General features: G+C 44.9%; 1 protein-coding gene across 6 annotated transcripts in view; it reads left to right on the top strand.

The window, feature by feature from the left end:
• The window catches only part of HMGA2 (high mobility group AT-hook 2), a 123,117-nt gene extending 107,318 nt beyond the window's left edge, over positions 1-15,799 (top strand). Inside the window, exons 5-8 of one of the 6 annotated variants that reach the window (XR_009962979.1) lie at positions 10,871-10,952; positions 11,537-11,608; positions 14,177-14,274; positions 15,569-15,799. Coding sequence is in view for 2 of the 6 variants with exons in the window: in XM_062609490.1 (XP_062465474.1) it covers positions 10,871-10,918 (48 nt within the window). In the remaining 4 variants the exon portion in view is untranslated. Of the gene's footprint in view, positions 1-8,519; positions 9,683-10,870; positions 14,148-14,176; positions 14,275-15,568 lie in introns of those variants that run through there. The other 5 variants (XR_009962978.1, XR_009962977.1, XM_062609490.1 and 2 more) reach the window with 5 other exon arrangements.
• Positions 15,800-16,916: the final 1,117 nt, after the last annotated feature.

Genomic DNA, 16,916 nt, shown 5'->3' with positions numbered 1-16,916 from the left:
AATAAATTAACACGGAGGTATAAATGCAGCAAATGTCTCAGTCCTAAAAGAAAACATGTTTTGAACACACATTTCCCCCAGGATACCTTTTGTGATTTGATTAGAGAATATAGATGTGTTCAAATGGAAGAGAAACTCCCATAAAAGGTTCTGTAATCAAAAGGAAATAATCCCTATCTTTTAAACTGGACAGCCCTATTCATTTTGAATCAGACTGTCTTGCTTAGAGAAAGAAAAAGCTTGGCCCTGTGGTAGCATGCATCGCAGTGCCGATGGAGCTTGCGAAGTTGTGTTGCTGCTCTGTGCTGAAGAGGACCCTACTTTATCGCCCTTTCCACCAGGTTGTGTGGAGATACTCAAGAAATTGTCAAAAGTCTTTAAATGCATAACTCTAAATCCTTCAGGAGTTGAACATATTAAGATGACAAGAAGAGTATGTCATTAAACCATAACTACCATTTTTGGATTACCTGGTATTTGTAGATTTATTGGCAAGATGGCTTAAATTAGTGGATATATTTTTAGCCTGCAGCATTACATAATAAAATAGCAGAATTCTTTGCAGTAAAAAAAAAAGGCATGGGGGGATGGGGGGAAGTTTATTAAAACCAACACAAACTTCTCGGATTTTGGGCTTTTGCCTGCACAAAGAGGCGCTCCATGGTTACACAATCAGTAAAGTCTGCAAGGAAAGCATTTCCATTACCCCGTTCTGCTCAGGAGTCATCGCTCTGCCTTTCGCTGCAGACCTGCTGTTTAGTCTGAAACTGAAAATTAAACCCAGAGCTTCAGCTCTCAAAGTCAAAGACTCGGCTTTACTCGCCAGCACACAGCCTCACCAGTGTCTGTGTGGTAAGATCTGTGATTATAAACTCCTCAGAAGTTTTTTAAAGTGTTTTACAAGTCTGTTATGCTTCACTGTTTTTGTTTTGGGTTTTTTTTGGGGGGTTGGGGTATTTTCTTTTTTAAGAACAAAGTGAAAAACCATTGAGCTGAATTACACCACCAAGTTTCACATGAACTCTGCTGAACCAGATTGCTGTCTTTCACAGATACGTTTCTCATCTGGGGGGGGGGCTTTTCAATTCACGACCCATGGAAGGTAGAGCCTTGTATGTTAAACTCCTTCCTTCGGAAATAAACTAAAAGAGAGGAAGAGGAAAGCCAGGGCACACTGCGGAAGAGTGACGGCAGCGGCGCGGAGCCCCCGTGCCCCTGCCCACCCCAAGGGCTGCGCTGGCATGGCGCGGGACGCTCAGCCTCGGGGCTGGCGCTCGTAAATATGTCACTGGTGCACTTCCACTGTGAAAGGCTCTTTTATCTTCCCTTCCCGCAGCCCCTTTCCAGTGGGTCTACAGGGCCGGTGGCTGCCGCTCAGCCTTCCCGCATGGCTGGGCCCTAATGAGGTGTGTGTGGCTCTTGGCTGCAGGTTTTCAGTCTCTTTCTTCATACTTCAAAGCTGCTGCGCCAAGGTTCAGACAAGTTTGATCACTTGGCAAAATCTCTGAGCTGGGATTCAAAAGGGAAGACGCCTTGTTTTGTTATTTAGCATTGCAGATAGAGAGGTGCTCCCAAACCGCAAGAGTTGCCAGTGGGTCTGTGGACAGAGCTGTAATGCTTTCTTAAGTGATAAAGGACTGGAGGTGAATAACTTTGGGCAGTTGCTTCCTGTCTGTAACAAGTAGTCATTTTTAGGGGGGAAAAAGGAATAGAAATCTAACAGGCCTTCCTTCATTCTCCTTTTCATGTTCTACCATGGGGGGGAAGTGGCAGAAGGTAAACTGTGGGGGTTTGACCTCCACTTCGAAGTCTGCACTAGTGTTCCTTTCCCTGCTCCATTCTTGGGAGACCTTCGCCGTGGTCCTCCTTGTGCTGCTCGACATAAAATACACACACAAATTGGCACTCCCTCAGGCTTACCTGTGTGGGCTCCAGGATCCTCTTGGGCTTTGCTGCCTCCACTGCCACAAGAAGGCAGAGCTCATGCAGTGACCCACAGCGTTTCAGTGACCTGCGCAAGCCTGAGGATTGTTAAAGGTTGACATCCACTCTTGTTTTTTGCTCTTTTCACCTAATTATGGTCATACATATTGGTGATTAGAGACTATTTATTAGAGCCTCTGCTTGCCTTATGCTCCAGCCTGGATTTTGGCTCTGAAGCGTGGTGTGCGAGCAGTTTACTACTCCTCCAGTTTACAGCTCCACAAGAGGTTTGTAAGAGCAGCTTCTCAACGCTGGGGTTAGTCCAGCTCAGTTGTATATGTTTCTAATAGAACTGCCGCCTTCTTTTCCTTAATATTTTATTTCCTTCCCACCAGAACTGTTTACATCTTGTAGGGTTGAAGCTCTCCAAGACAAAATAACGGCTCTGCCGGTATTAGCACAGTACCCGTGATTGCTTCAAGCACCATTTTCACTTCAGGTCCGTGCTTTGCAGACTTCAGATGGTGCTGCCTGCGAAATTCTTCCGACTAGTGCTGAGATTTTGCTGGAGATTTTTAGTCTCCTTTTAATCACATGGGGAACAGATTTTTTTCAAAGTGTTTTGACCTGCTTAGGTCAAAAAGGCACTTGCTGTACTCAGATGCCAAAATGTGTTTAAGAAATCTGGCCTGACGTAATTTAGACAGCTGAGTCTCAATTTCAAAAGGCTTCAGTGCTGAGTGAGTGCCCTGCTGCCTTGCAGAAGCCTCATTGCTGAGTTAACTTCAGGGCTCCTCTAAAATACGTGGCAAAGTTGGGCACGTGGAGTTGAGGTTCATTCGTGCCCATCTGTAACAGACGTTGAAAAGCAGAGCCCAAGGCAGATACTTTTTAAGGTATCTAAACATCAGTCAGTCTAATTCCCGTCTCTGAAAGTTCTCAGTGTGAGCCCTCCTGGCTTTAAAAGTCCTGTGTCAGATAAGCCTTTTCTCTCCGAGTAACCAGTATCTCCATTATATCAAATAGTTCTCCTAGTGGGAGATAAGCTAGGAGATAGAGAAATGTTTTTGAATCCCCCTTAATCTAACAGGAAAGAGAGATCTGAATCTGTGTTTAAAGAGGAATGTCCTGTCCTGTCTTGTCCTGACCTGTAGGGATCCTCCTGAGCACTGTCCTAGTCCCCTCCTGTTACCTGAACCTGTTACTCGAGGGCTGTAATTCAGCAAAGCCTTGCGAGACACTTCCTCCAGCAGAGGAAGGGGCTCTGTAGGAGTGGTTCCTGGGTCTCCCACCTTGCCCACTGTTGTTGGCCTTTGTCATGCTCACCAACAGCTGAGTCCCAGCAGCTTCACTCTGACTGCCCCAGCTAATTCACTTCCTCCAACAGCTGGGGATGTGGATCATCCAGTAATCCCTATGAACAGCCTTTTTGCTAGTCAAGCAGTATTGTTCCTGCAGCAAAAGGAAAGGACGCCCTTAACTTGCTTATTAAACATGCAGCTCAGAAACCACATGCTGGTCACCTGCAGGACAGCATCAGTGCTTTGCTTTGTTCTCTCTGCTCCTTTTCCATCCCTCACAAAATATTTGATTATTTTTATAAAACTGGAGTGACTTCAACAGGATAAAGGTGCATCCTCCACACACAACAGCTGGGTGGGTGTAAGTTGCTTCGTAGAAGGTAGAAAACACTGATTGAAATATCAGGTTCAAATCAGAGATCATGAGGTTTTCAAAACAAGTCTGCCTGTGAGTTTCCAAACCAGTGCTATTGTGTACGTGAACATTCAAAGTCTTATCCTTGCTGTCTATTGTGCATTGCCTGCTTGAGCATGGAAACTTTGAAGACATCTCCAAGTCAAAATGATCTCTAAGGCACTTGCCAACCCTTAGACTGCTCCTAACAGCAGCAGGCAGCTCTGCATATGCCCAACGGCACTGAGAATGTTAAACAGCAGCTCAGCAAGGCTCCGTGCTGGTGTCCAAATACTGGACTCAACACTATGGCCAAGTCTGCAGTCTTTAGAAGGGTAACATCCTTACATGACAAGGTGGGCCATTAGAGGCTAAGTCCATAGGAATTTACACATTTAAAGTAAAATGTTGGTTTCCGCGCCTTAAATCTCAACCCGAAACTTTCCCATCAGCTGCCATCTCTCTTTGTCCCTCTGTTTAATGTCATTTAAGTACTGAGTTTTACTTCCTTGGGGAGACCTGCTTGGTCACTGCCCCAGGGCTGTCCCATGTCTTAGTCAAGGGCTGCAGGAGCAGTGCTGGGAGAGGGCAGTGAGGCTCCAGAACTGCTCTGTAGGCAGAGTTTTTAACTGTGCTTTTGGTCACCAAGCTAGAGAAGTTGTGCTCCTTCTTGCACTGACAGAAATTTCTTGCTTGTGGGCTGGTTTACACATATGTATTGGGATGCGGAGTTTCTGCATTGAAATAATTTCCTTAGGCGCCCTTCTTAAAAACATGCTTTAATCCAGCAGTAAGAAGAGTTGTGTGGCCATTCTGTATATGGCCATGGTGACCTCTTCTGCCCCAATAAATCTGTTTATTGTGATGTGTGAAGGAAACACCTGCATCAATTTGAGCTCTAAATCCAGGTTCTGGAGTTAAACTTTGCCTTACTGCTGAGTGACAGCTGTCACTGAGCTTGTCAGTGTGCTTTGCAGAATGAAGTAGCTGGAAGCAGCACATCCCACCCGAAGCTTCACACAGAGCAAACCTACTGAGTGCCTGTTCGTGCTGTAAGGATTCCTAAAGCAGTTTGGTGTGTTGGCACTGTGTCTCAGCTGTGCGCAGCCCCACTCCCTGCATCTGCAATAGGAGCCACTGCCTTCAGGGACTCCTCTGAAAACATTAGCCTGCGTGCCAGGGGATTTCAGACAAGTTAACAACAGACAATGGTCCACAGTTTGCAAGTTGCTCTTGTCAGCAGTTCTTTTTGACATATCTATTCAAGCATACCCTCTTGGGCTTAGAAAGCAGCCAGCAAAATCTGTGCCAATAGCTAATACTTTGCTATAAAGTAAAAGCTCTGACAAACTCGGAGGCTCCATGTGTAGTGTTTCTGTGATCCTGCAGTTCATCTCAAAACATTGGGTCTGGTGTTTTTAAATCCGCAGCTCAGAAATTCATGAGCGGAAGGTGAAAAAACTGAATCACCAGCTGAATTGTCAGTGAGCTTTGTGAGGCAAAGGCAATTAACCTTGAAACAGCCATAAAGGAGCTTTGCCCCAGGGTATTAGAACAGAACAAACGGTTCTACAAAAATGCCAGTTGCCCTCTGCAGGTGGGGGATGCTCTTGTCTGAGCTTTAGGAATGAGATGCACATGGTAGCGGTTATCACTTCGCATTGTTCCTGCAGCATACTCTGGTTTGTTTCCCACAGTGGGGAACCTTGAAAAGCAGGGATCATTGTCACTCTGGAGAGGGTTAGGGGGGCCACACATTGCAACACTGCTGGTCTGTGCCCTTTTAGGTGTCCCAGGGGATCAGAGACATCCACACAAGGCAGGCAGGCATGACACATAAGACCTGGCTGCTAGATACCAGATGAAACACCCAGGGCATCTAAAGCAGCCCTGGGCTCCTATCTTCAGGCAACCAGATCCCACCAAGGACAGCATGTTACGAAATTGTGTGCTGGGCAAGTTGAGATTTGATAGGTGGACCACTCAGTGGACAAAGAACTGGCTGGATGGCCGCACACAAAGAGTTGTGGTCAATGGCTCAATGTCCAGCTGGAGACCAGTAACGAGTGGTGTCCCTCAGGGATCGGTGTTGGGACCGGTCTTGTTCAACATCTTCATCGCTGACATGGACAGTGGGATTGAGTGCGCCCTCAGCAAGTTTGCCGATGACACCAAGCTGTGTGGAGCAGTTGATACCCTGGAGGGAAGGAATGGCATCCAGAGGGACCTTGACACACTTGTGAGGTGCGCTGATGCCAACCTCATGAAGTTTAACCATGACAAGAGCAAGGTCCTACACCTGGGTGGGAGCAATCCCAGGCACAGCTACAGGTTGGGCAGAGAAGAGATTCAGAGCAGCCCTGCAGAGAAGGACTTGGGGGTGTTGGTGGATGAGAAAATGAACATGAGCCAGCTACAGTGTGCGCTTGCAGCCCAGAAAGCCAACTGTATCCTGGGCTGCATCAAAAGGAGCATGACCAGCAGGTCGAAGGAGGTGATCCTGCCCCTCTGCTCTGCTCTTGTGAGACCTCACCTGGAGCATTGTGTGCAGTTCTGGTGTCCTCAACATAAAAAGGACATGGAACTGTTGGAACAAGTCCAGAGGAGGCCACAAGGATGATCAGGGGACTGGAGCACCTCCTGTATGAAGACAGGCTGAGAAAGTTGGGGCTGTTCAGCCTGGAGAAGAGAAGGCTGCGTGGAGACCTCATAGCAGCCTTCCAGTATTTGAAGGAGGCCTGTAGGGATGCTGGGGATGGACTCTTCATTAGGGAGTGTAATGATAGGACAAGGGGTAAAGGGGAAGTTTCGACTTGACATAAGGAGGAAATTCTTTCTTGTAAGGGTGGTGAGGCACTGGAATGGGTTGCCCAGGGAGGTTGTGAATGATCCATCCCTGGTGGTGTTCAAGGCCAGGTTGGACAGAGCCTTGGGTGATATGGTTTAGTGTGAGGTGTCCCTGCCCGTGGCGGGGGGGGATTGGAACTGGATGATCTTAAGGTCCTTTCCAACCCTAACTGTTCTATGATTCTATGAAATAGACATGCTGGCTGCAGATAGCACTTCTGACTGAAGCCTGCTGTCCTGCCTTGTGGTCCTTTTTGTTACCTTCACCACTGTTAAATCAGGGTCAACAACTGTGGTGCCAGTTGCCCCCCTGCAGAGTAGCCCTTCAGAGGGCAAATACCTGCTTTGAGCCATTGTGAAACATTTGTCCTTTATCTTCTTCTGGGCCCAACATCAGACAGGCATGAGGATCCCAGTCCAGTGTCCACATCTGCCAGACACTTGCCAGCGATGTCACTCCAGAAAAGACCTGTTAAACATCTGTGCACATAGGAGCTTTGGAGAAAGCCTTTTTGGTGCTCTTTTTGTGGGAGAGACAGCAACTCCCCATCACTCCCTGCTTGGTAGGGCAGTTACAGCAACTAAGGGAGGAAACAGCTCAGGGTGTTTGTCTCACAGCTTGCAGCTTGTCTTGCAATATCACTCTGTGATAAGCATGCATGCAGCCAAGTAAATCTGCTTCAGCAGCGCATTCTCATGCCAGTCAGCCCCTGAGGATACACTTATGTGGGGAGCACAGATGCACAGGGAACTACCTGGGATATTGTCTTAGCAGCAGGGAGTAAAGCCTGAGTTGTGCATGAAGGTATTTACCTTGCCCTTCAGGTGCTTGTCCTATTTACCTGAGCTCTGCTTGGCTGTGGCTTCCCTGTTAGCCAGATTTGACCCGGTCTGAAGCTTTCTCAGGTTTCTCTTTGCAGTCGATACCCAGCTGCTCCCCAGCTTGCTGGAGCAGAAAACAAATAACCAGGGGAGTAGCAGTTCAAGGCAAAACTGGGTCAATGAACATTCACGCTCAATTAACACATGTCACCATTCTGCAACTCCAGTGAATGCACCTAAAAAGTGAGAACAACCTGAATTAAGGCTGCCGTGCAACGTGAAACCTTTGCTTCTTGGCTGAGCGTTTCCTGTGGCGGTGGTGGTGCTGAATTTATGCTCTGCGTGGCTATCGTGCTGTGACTGAATGACTTGGATTTCTGATGTCTGCTCTAATGACTGCGCTTCCCCTCTTGAGCTTTGCCCTTCTCTTCAACTTGATCAGAAGCACTTTTGCACTTACAAAGTGTTTCGCTTTTGGCCCGGGGACTGATCCTACATGGCTAGGCCATCGACCTTGGTGGGTCTGTGAGGGGTTGCAAGTGCCTGGAGGGTGCTAACTGATGGTAAAGCATCCTTCCCCTGAGGTGCCCAGTGCCCTCACATGCCACGCAATGCACTTCAGTGAATCTCTGGCTGGAATGACTCAGCACAGAGCTGGTTTGCAACAAAGGGGTGCACAGTTCAAAACGCCTGCCCCCCTCCATCTTTTGGGGAGACGTGTGCTTGTGGGTGCTGTAGAGGCATAGGGTGGGTTAAGGATCACAGCTGCACAATCTTCTGATATTTGCAACCAGTTTTTCACAAATGCAAAAATTCCCTCTCTGTTCTGGTCTTGCGCATTTGCATTTTCTCTTTCAGAACCTCTACTTGCTTCTTCCTTTGGGTCCCTTCATGCATGTATGTCTGATTTGTATTATCCCTTTGTTTGACTTGTAAGCCCTTCAGAGCAGCAATCATGTCTCCATCTGTGCCCTGACAAGAGACTTACACGATAGGTTGGCTTAAAACCACCCGTCTGTAACTGAGCTATCCTAGGCTTTTGCAAGGAATGAACTTAATGAAGGAAAGTTTTCTTTTTGCTGCACAACAATCTGATGCCTTTGACAGCTTTTCTTCATTAAAAAAGTCTTTCCCAGGACTGATGTGAATTCAACGTCTGCTGGTATCAAATATTTTTAATAATTAGTTCATTATTTAATAATTATTAAATAAGAAATTTAATAAGTATTTAATAAGTATTACGTGTATTTGGGGGCGGTTAGCTTGATTTTTTTATTTCTCATCCTTCCAGGTACTACAGGTACACGTTTGCATGCACATATGCAGATGAGAGAAACTCACCCCTCCTTACACAAACATATATATATATATATATACACACATGAAGGAAGAGCTTCTCATTAATTTTCATGGTCAATGGCGCAGGGACTATAAGTAAAAGAAATATTGTGAGGTTGACAGTAAAAATCACTAGAGTAGGCAACTCTTTAACTGCAGTAGGTGTTTGTGGCCACTCTGGCTGGGCTCTGAAGTAAGTCCTTCCAGATACTTTGCCTCTCCCCCATCCTTCTTTATGCTGTGATCGGAAGCCTACCTTCATGGAAAATGAGTCCATCAGGTTTCAGTAGTCCCCTGACAAGCCAAGCATAAAACAGGGAGCTGCTGCTCCACGCTCACGTGTACACTTGCCATCTTGGGAAGCAGTGAGGAGAGGCTCAGGGACTGACTGAGTTGCTGTGAGGAATTAAGCATGTGGTCATCATCAAATACCAAGCCATGTTCACCTGTATTATGTTAAGAGCACAGAACCCACAGTTGTAAGTTTTAACTGAAATACTTGGCTTGGAGGCAAAGCCAGCGTTTGCCGTGATCATCCTGAGTTCTGAATTACCAAGGCTCAAACCAACGTACTTTGCGCTGTCTCTCCACAGGCAACCCAAATTAGCCCTTCATTAGATGCCTGTACATACCATTTTTCTTCTTGACTTACGTGTTGTAACAGTCACAGTCCCCGTTCTGGGAGGAAGATAAGCAGGGAAAATCCTTTACGCGTTAATGGGATTCGATGGAGTGTGAGCTCAGGTCCCCCAGTGCCGCCAGGGACGGAGTGAAATTTGCTTGTTCCTTTTGTGAGCTGGGGATCATTTCCATAGCAGCACTGTGGTTATAACACTGCCACGAGTGGCCGTGAGTTGTGAGGAAGAAATGTTCATCTGCATGACAGATCAGTGTCTTCTGGAATCCAAATATTAATTGAAAATTCAAGGTCGGAGGGCAGCTGACGCTTGACTTTGCTCTCTTTCCTCTATCCACGGCTTTGATCATGCTCCATCTTTCTTTGTGCCTGGTGCTTGAGAGGGTACCCCAGCGTCATGGACTGTTTCCTAGTCAAGAGGTATAAACCTACTGGCTTAAATATCTGAGGCCCAAGCTTTAGCAGGGGGTAGGGGTTTGAAGGGAGAGGGGGGACCGTTTGCTTCATGCTTTTCACATTTCCCACATAACCCAAAGCAGACTAAACAAAACCAGTGTGAAATCTCATGGCTTGATGCTGCTATGGTTATATTTTTTAAGCTGTCATCCATTCATTTATACTTCTGTTTATTTCCTGGATTTACAGCTTTTTTCAGTCTTTTCTTGTGGGGAGGTGGTGGGGGGGGGAGGTTAAAACCTTTTGAAAGGGGATTGCAGTGAGCAATGGCCTGTGATTAAAGCCCAGTGGTTTTCCTTGATGCTGCTCCTCCGCAGTAGTGTCACACATGGTAGCATTTAGGAGCCCTTCACAGCTGAGGTGTTTCAAACACTAATGAATGGAAGTTTGGTCATATAACGCAGGCAAGCTTTAAGGCATGCTTTGCTGAATGGTGTACTGTAGTGGCCTGGGAAAGGAAGAGAGTTATAAATTGTGTCAGTTAGCCACCCAGACAAAATGAAGCCATGTGGAAAATCAAATCTATTAAAGTATGAAGACTGTTATAAGCTGTTTTAAGCTGGTCATTCTTCAAAGGTCTCAGTTGGCTGAGGGGGTAAATTCCTCTTCTTCCTAGATCTTTTTCACGTGCTGTCTTAGGCGATGATAAAAACCAACTTTTCACTGACAGCCCCTTTCATTAGAAATGTTTATTGCCCCCAGTTTACCACCCGTGGCCTGAAAGGTACTGCACATTTGTTAAATAAGCAGTGTAAGAGCATCACGTTTGGTCAGGACTGCTGAAGGCAAACATGAAGGCAGCGCTAGGGCGGCGGAGAACAGCCTACAAGGAGGAGAAAGCTTCCCAGAGACTTAGCTTACCTGCTCAAAATGCTTTCCATTTTCTAGCTGTTGATGGCTTCTGGCCATAAGAGGCCCTTGACAGAGCATGGCACTGATTACCTTTTCTTGGCACCCCCTGGGGTAGGTGGAAAGCCTGGTAGGGAAAAGTGGGGGGGATCAGAGAGTAGGGAACCTACGCCTCCTTCCCAAGGTGCCTTCTTGAGATGCCACAGCAGCTGTAAAGGGCATTTTGTTAGCTCAGGAGGTAGTTGTCTGCAGCATAAGACACATGGTTGCCACAGCATTTATTTTTCTGTTTGTGTATTTTAGGAAGAGACTGAAGAAACGTCCTCACAAGAGTCTGCAGAGGAAGACTAGGAGACCGCACCATGCAATTTCTACCTCATCAGCAGTTGGGTCTTTTGAAGGGAGAAGACACTGCCTTGACCACTTATTTTCTATTGCCATGGTCTTTCCACTTTTGCCTGGGGGGGGGGTGGGGGGAGTGGGGGGGTGGGAGTGGGGAATTGCATAACCTTAAAAAGGATTTGACTAATCATCTTTTTTGTAATCCCTTCACAGTCCCAGGTTTAGTGAAAAACTGCTGTAACACAAAGGGGACACAGATTAACGATGCAACCTTTAATTACTGTTTTCTTTTCTCTTAACCTACTAATAGTTCATTTGAGCTGCTAAGTAAGGGTGAGTGGGTCAAAAATTGCTCCGAATCGGGTTTATGTCATTCACTGCACTGCATAGAAACAATTAACTTGTAACATAGTCATTATAATGGGCATTGAAATAGGAAAGGCTGTGTGTGTAACACTAAAGCCTTGCAACTCTTCCAGGAACCCACTCCCTACTTAGTGAACTCCCTGTTTTAGAACACCAAAGATAGGGAATAGATACTACTCTTTTTCTCTTGTAACCTTCTTGTAGACTTGTACTTGATTTTTTATTTTTATTTTTTTTTTTTAAGACTTACTGTTATTTCAGGAAAAAAAAATGAAAGCTGATCTTTCACTTCATTCAGCTGGTAAGCGGAAGAAAGAAATCCACACGAAAAAGGTACTTTCATTTTGCAAAAGGGAAGAAAGACAAAGATACGTTGTATAGTAATAGATACAAACATATCAGCAGAAGTAGTAGTAAACAAAATGAACAGCCCTCATCTTCTGGACGAGAGGAAGCCAAGAGTTGGCTTTCTGTAGATCCAGGCATTTTCTATGGAAACAAAAATGACTGACACCAAACACCTTATACCATTAATGACTAAGTCTTTATTGAGAAAAGCGTTTTAAAACATACAGAAAGGTACCTCAAAATTAACCGTGTATTTGTCCTAACAAACATAATCCAGATGTTTTGCTTAGTTTCGCCTAATTCCACTCGCCCCATACCAGTATTTCAAAAGAATTGCATCTCTCCTCAGTACTCATCAGTCCTGATGTAAGAACAACCACCATGTACCTCAGCTAAGCTCGTGCATTACTTTAAGCAATGTATTTTGACATAGGATGGTTCACTGAGCACCTCGGCGCCGGTGACATTTTTCCATCTTTTCATTCAAAGCAGCACTTTTAGCACCAGATGCAATATTACCCCACTATTCAGTGCTACCTCTGATTTTTTACAAATAACTCAACAGACTGATAAATACATGCTGCTATACACATTCAATGCAGGAAATTTTTACTGGGTAGATAAATCACGACTGTCTGCATTTTCCCCCTTATTTCTACTTCCACACTTAATTGCAGTTAAGGAAGCAATATCTTCATTGTGTTTTGGCATGACTATGTATTTTTCTTTCTCTTGGTTTGTTTTTTTGTTTTGTTTTGTTTTGTTGGTTTTTTTTTTAATGTACTTACCCTATTCTCTGCTAGACTTCTGTGTAATGTACTGTTAACTTGTATATATTTTTGTACTGAATTGCTGATAGGTTTGTGAGGATAATTTTCTGCAATGACACTACAGGACATAGAAAAAAAATTAGCTGTAATGTTTAAATATTGCTGTCCAAGTTTGTACCTCAAATGAATTGTTTAAAGAAATGGACTAATTGATTGACAAAGACCTACCTCCAGACTTTAAATAGAATGAACTTGTTACTTTCAGCATTAGTTTTGAGACGTTGGAAACAGTTAGGACTGCAACTAATCCCTAATTGAAAACTATTTTTGTAAAATAACTTGTGGAAAATGAACACATTTTAAATTACTTTCGTATTAAAAAAAAAAAAAAAAGAACAAAAAAAAAAAACCTTCAAAGAAACTTGAAGCTTTGTAGGTGGGAAGCAACAAGCTCAGCTTTTGCATAATGCAATCACAAATATGTGTTTAAAAAAAAAGAAAAGAAGAAATTAGTAGATTGTAAGAAAATACTTGACAAGTATTTTCGTGTATTTTACACAAATGTGATTTTGTTATATGTTTCAGCCAGATTTATTTTAAATGCTTCTTATGTAGAGGTTTTTTTATTCTTCTCTCTCTCACTTTTGTTGTTCCTTCTCTTTCTCTCCTCCTATTTTGCTTTCTCTAGTTCTGTTTTATTCCTCTTCTTCCTCTCTTTCCTAGTCAGTACTTTTTACCGTTGTATTAATAACTGGGCCAGGGGTAGTTTCTCAGGAAGGCGTCTGTTAGTATGGCTTTAGTACCAAGCCAAATGCAGTTAAAGATAACTACTTACTGGCTTCTTCCCAGAGGCAGTGTCAAGCAATACGGACCCTCCTTGAAAGCCCACAGAGGGTTCAGTGGCGGAAATCGCTGAGAAAGAGCTGATCAGAGTATTACAACTAGACACGTTAATACCGAGTGAAAGAGAAATAATCCTAGCTATACGGTAGCTCTAACAGGCCAAATCCAGTGTCACTTGAAGGTAGTAGAAGGAATTCTGCTGACTTCAAAGGGCATCGAATCAAGCCTTAAGCAAGTCCCTTTTGGGGTTTTGTTTTTGCATTTTTTAAACCCACAGTATTCCGTGGATGACACAGTAATAATGGCTGGGTGTGTGTCACACTTCAGCCTCTGAGAGACTCACCACTCTGATGAACTGAATCTTGTATTTTCTCTATATTGTAGTACAATCAAAACACATTACTACCTCTTAGGGCCTACTATACCTCATTTTTTTTCAGACTGAAAAATTGCATGTGGCCATCGAATCAGTGAGAACATCATAAAATTTTTTATATATATAGTTTATTTTTGTGGGAGATAAATTTTATACGACTGTTCTTTGCTGCCGGTGGTCACTGCTAACTAAGACTGGACATTTAACTCTTTACCATTTCTGCAAGAGAGGTGTGTTTGCAGGAAAAAGGAAAAAAAAAAACGCTTCAAGATGTTTAACTACAGTTTACTTTTTCTTTTGAGTGTCTTCTAACTTTACGCTTTGTTCTTCGTGTAGAGTTGCTGTCTATGATTGTACTTCAAATCGCTTGCTTGTTGAAAATGTTCCTTTAATGGATTATCACAGTCTGTTCAGCACAATAAACATAATAGCCTCTGTGATCCCCATGTTGTTTGATTCTTAGACTTTTTGTCACAGTTCCATCAAATGGGTAATAAAGTTTGGTCACAGTGACCAAATTTGTGAAAGCTTTGCATGCAAGGAGTCGTCTTTTTTTTGACCCAGGACCGTAGGCTTGTGCCTGAGAAGAAGTGCACTTGCTGTTAGGGACCCCAGGGCTGGGTGCTCGGCAGATGGACACATCCTGTGACTCTCCCTTAAAGGTGAGGCACCCATTCCTGGCCTGGGACTCGCCGTGCCGAGCTAAGGGCTAAGCCATGCACTCTGGATGCTGCAGTCTTGCCCACCAGACAGGAAACACCATAGCAAGGGGCAAGCTGAAGTGGGTTTTGTTGACTGGCCTCAGACCTGCCTCTTGGGGATCCACCAAGATGATGAGCCGTCTCCTCTTTTTAGGCAAGATCACAGTTTGCATCCAGGTTTATGGAGTCTCCATTCTGCAGCCATTAGGTTAAAAAGAGCAGGTACTCAGAGCAGCAAAGACAGGGTTATGGTCTGGGGCACAAACTGAGGAGCTCAGGAAACTCTGCATTAAAAGCCTCCCCCCACACCAGACTGTCACAGGCAAGTTGGGCAGGATTCTTCTGGCTTCTTCTCTTCATTTGCTCTTATATGGCCCTCCTGCCTGTTACAGAGAGTTCTAAAGGTCGTGGTGCATGTCCATTGATTCATACTTGGAGCTCCGCCTCTCACCTAAAGTGGTTGTTCAGATATTAATTCCTCAGATGTTTAGGTTTACACATTCTTTGTGCTCACTCATTTGCAAACTCTCCCCCTAATCTCCTCTGGCCTAGTAACCTCTGCTTTCCCAAGGGCTTCACAGCATGTTCTCTTTGGGCTTGCTTACTTGTAAAATAACCAAAACACAATCACAAAAGAAAGCATAAAGAAGTAACACCCATTCAGTCCTGAGTCAGACATGTGAGTAATTGCGTTCCTCACATTGTGTATCTTCCTTTCTCACCCTCCTCGGTGATATTAAAGAATCATTCCACTTTTCAGACTTCCTGGTGGTCTTCTTCCCTGTGGCTGCCATCATTCAGGTCTTCCTGTTGCTTTATCTGATGTGATGCTCCAGCTGTAACCCACCCACCTAATGGATCAGCCAAGTAGCTGAACTTCTGCTACCCTCTGCTTAACTCCCCTCTGCTTATTAGTCATTCCTCCAGCTTGCTGCACTCCCACTTCCCTTCTCGGGGCATCCTCCAATAAACTTCTGCACGCTTCATGCCACAGTGGGACTATTTGTGTGTATAAAACTAATCAGCTTCTGCAGGATGAAGGCCTGTGTTTGTCTAGCAGCCAAGAGTGCTTTATCCAAGATGCCTGTGGCAAGGGTCATATTAAGTTTCTGCTTTTGCTTTCCACTCCCATCACATCACATCCACGCGGAGATGGGGAATTACTGAAAGCTGGCGCTGCCAGTGCCTCGCACAGCAATTTAATAGGCTGTAGCTTCTCTGAAACCCGAAACATCTGCTCTGGTCATCATTACAGACAGGATCCAGCACAATGGCAACGTGTTTCTCTGATCACAGGAGAGGAGTCAGACCTGTCATACCTCAGACGTCGCCTGAAACCTGAATGAAGGAATGTATCTCACCCTGGCATCTCTGCATACATAGATGAAGAACTTCTGCCACTCAATTCATCCTTTTTTTATCTCTGACCATCTTCCTGATCACATTAATTGTCAAATGTACAGAAGTCCTTTGTCATATAGCCTTCAGTACAGTGCAAATAAAGCTGCAATTTCTATATGCCTTCTTGATTCAGAAATAACAGCAATTGAAACTTTATTGAACAGGGTGCCCAGAGAAGCTGTGGCTGCCCCATCCCTGGCAGTGTTCAAGGCCAGGTTGGACACGGGCTTGGAGCAAGCTGCTCTAGTGGAAGGTGTCCCTGCCTGTGGCAGGGGTTGGAACCAGATGAGCTTTGAGGTCCCTTCCAACCCAACTCATTACCTCAACTTGCTCAGTCAAATGAATGTCTGGCACTGTGTACTATATACGTTGCCTGAAAAATGCAGTCACCCTTGCTGTCTGGCTGTTTCATCCCTGGCACAGTCAGTGTGGGTTAATGCTCTGCTCCTGCCTGACTCCTGGACCCACGGACTGTGTGCCATGCTAAGGGACACTAGTGACAGGGAAACCCCCATCCCTTTGCTACCCCAGCTCACTCAAGGGTGCATGAGGAGCAAAGCTGCCCCATGCAAGCACTCCATCTTGCTCCAGGACCTCTCTGGCAACAGTTCTGGCCAAGTTGTTGCTCTGACCATACTCACACCTCCAGCTGGTGTAACAAGCTGTGCTGTTTCTCTTACCTTCCAGGCTGATACACCTCCGTGTGACCGTGAGGTTTAACATGTCTTTTTCATTCCCACCTTTTATTCCCTTTTGTCACCCAAATTCCCTTCATTCCCTTCATTCCCACCTGTGATTTAATCCTTTTCCCACCCTTTAGTGCTCCAGGTTTGCAGTGCACTTGTTCCATTAGTGAAGAAAAAGAAAGCATCTTCCTGTAATTAACATGAATGTAATTATGATTAGCCTGAAGATAACAGTCCACTGAGGTAGCAGGCTAAGTGGGAAGCAGTCTGCCTGTTTACACTCTAAAATAAAGCTGCTGGTGGTTGTTCCCCAGACCTGTAGCACAAGATAAACATCAGCTTTTATCTCCTAGCAAAAGGGGAAACTGAAACATTAGGAGATAGGACACAAATCTTCAACACTGCTTTCCTACTAAGATGGAGCTAATTAAGCGCAGCTAAAAGCGTTACCATTGTCATATAAAGGAGGAGCTTTGCATTGTCAGTTATGGATAGGGTAAAGCTAGAGCAGGAATC

This window comes from Pezoporus occidentalis, unplaced genomic scaffold (assembly GCF_034315485.1).
Source record: "Pezoporus occidentalis ecotype Australia unplaced genomic scaffold, CSIRO_AGI_Poc_V1 ctg138, whole genome shotgun sequence".
In the NCBI taxonomy this organism is placed as follows: Eukaryota; Metazoa; Chordata; class Aves; order Psittaciformes; family Psittacidae; genus Pezoporus; species Pezoporus occidentalis.
The sequence above is the reverse complement of the archived record's forward strand: the minus strand, read 5'-3'. Positions and strand labels throughout refer to the sequence as shown.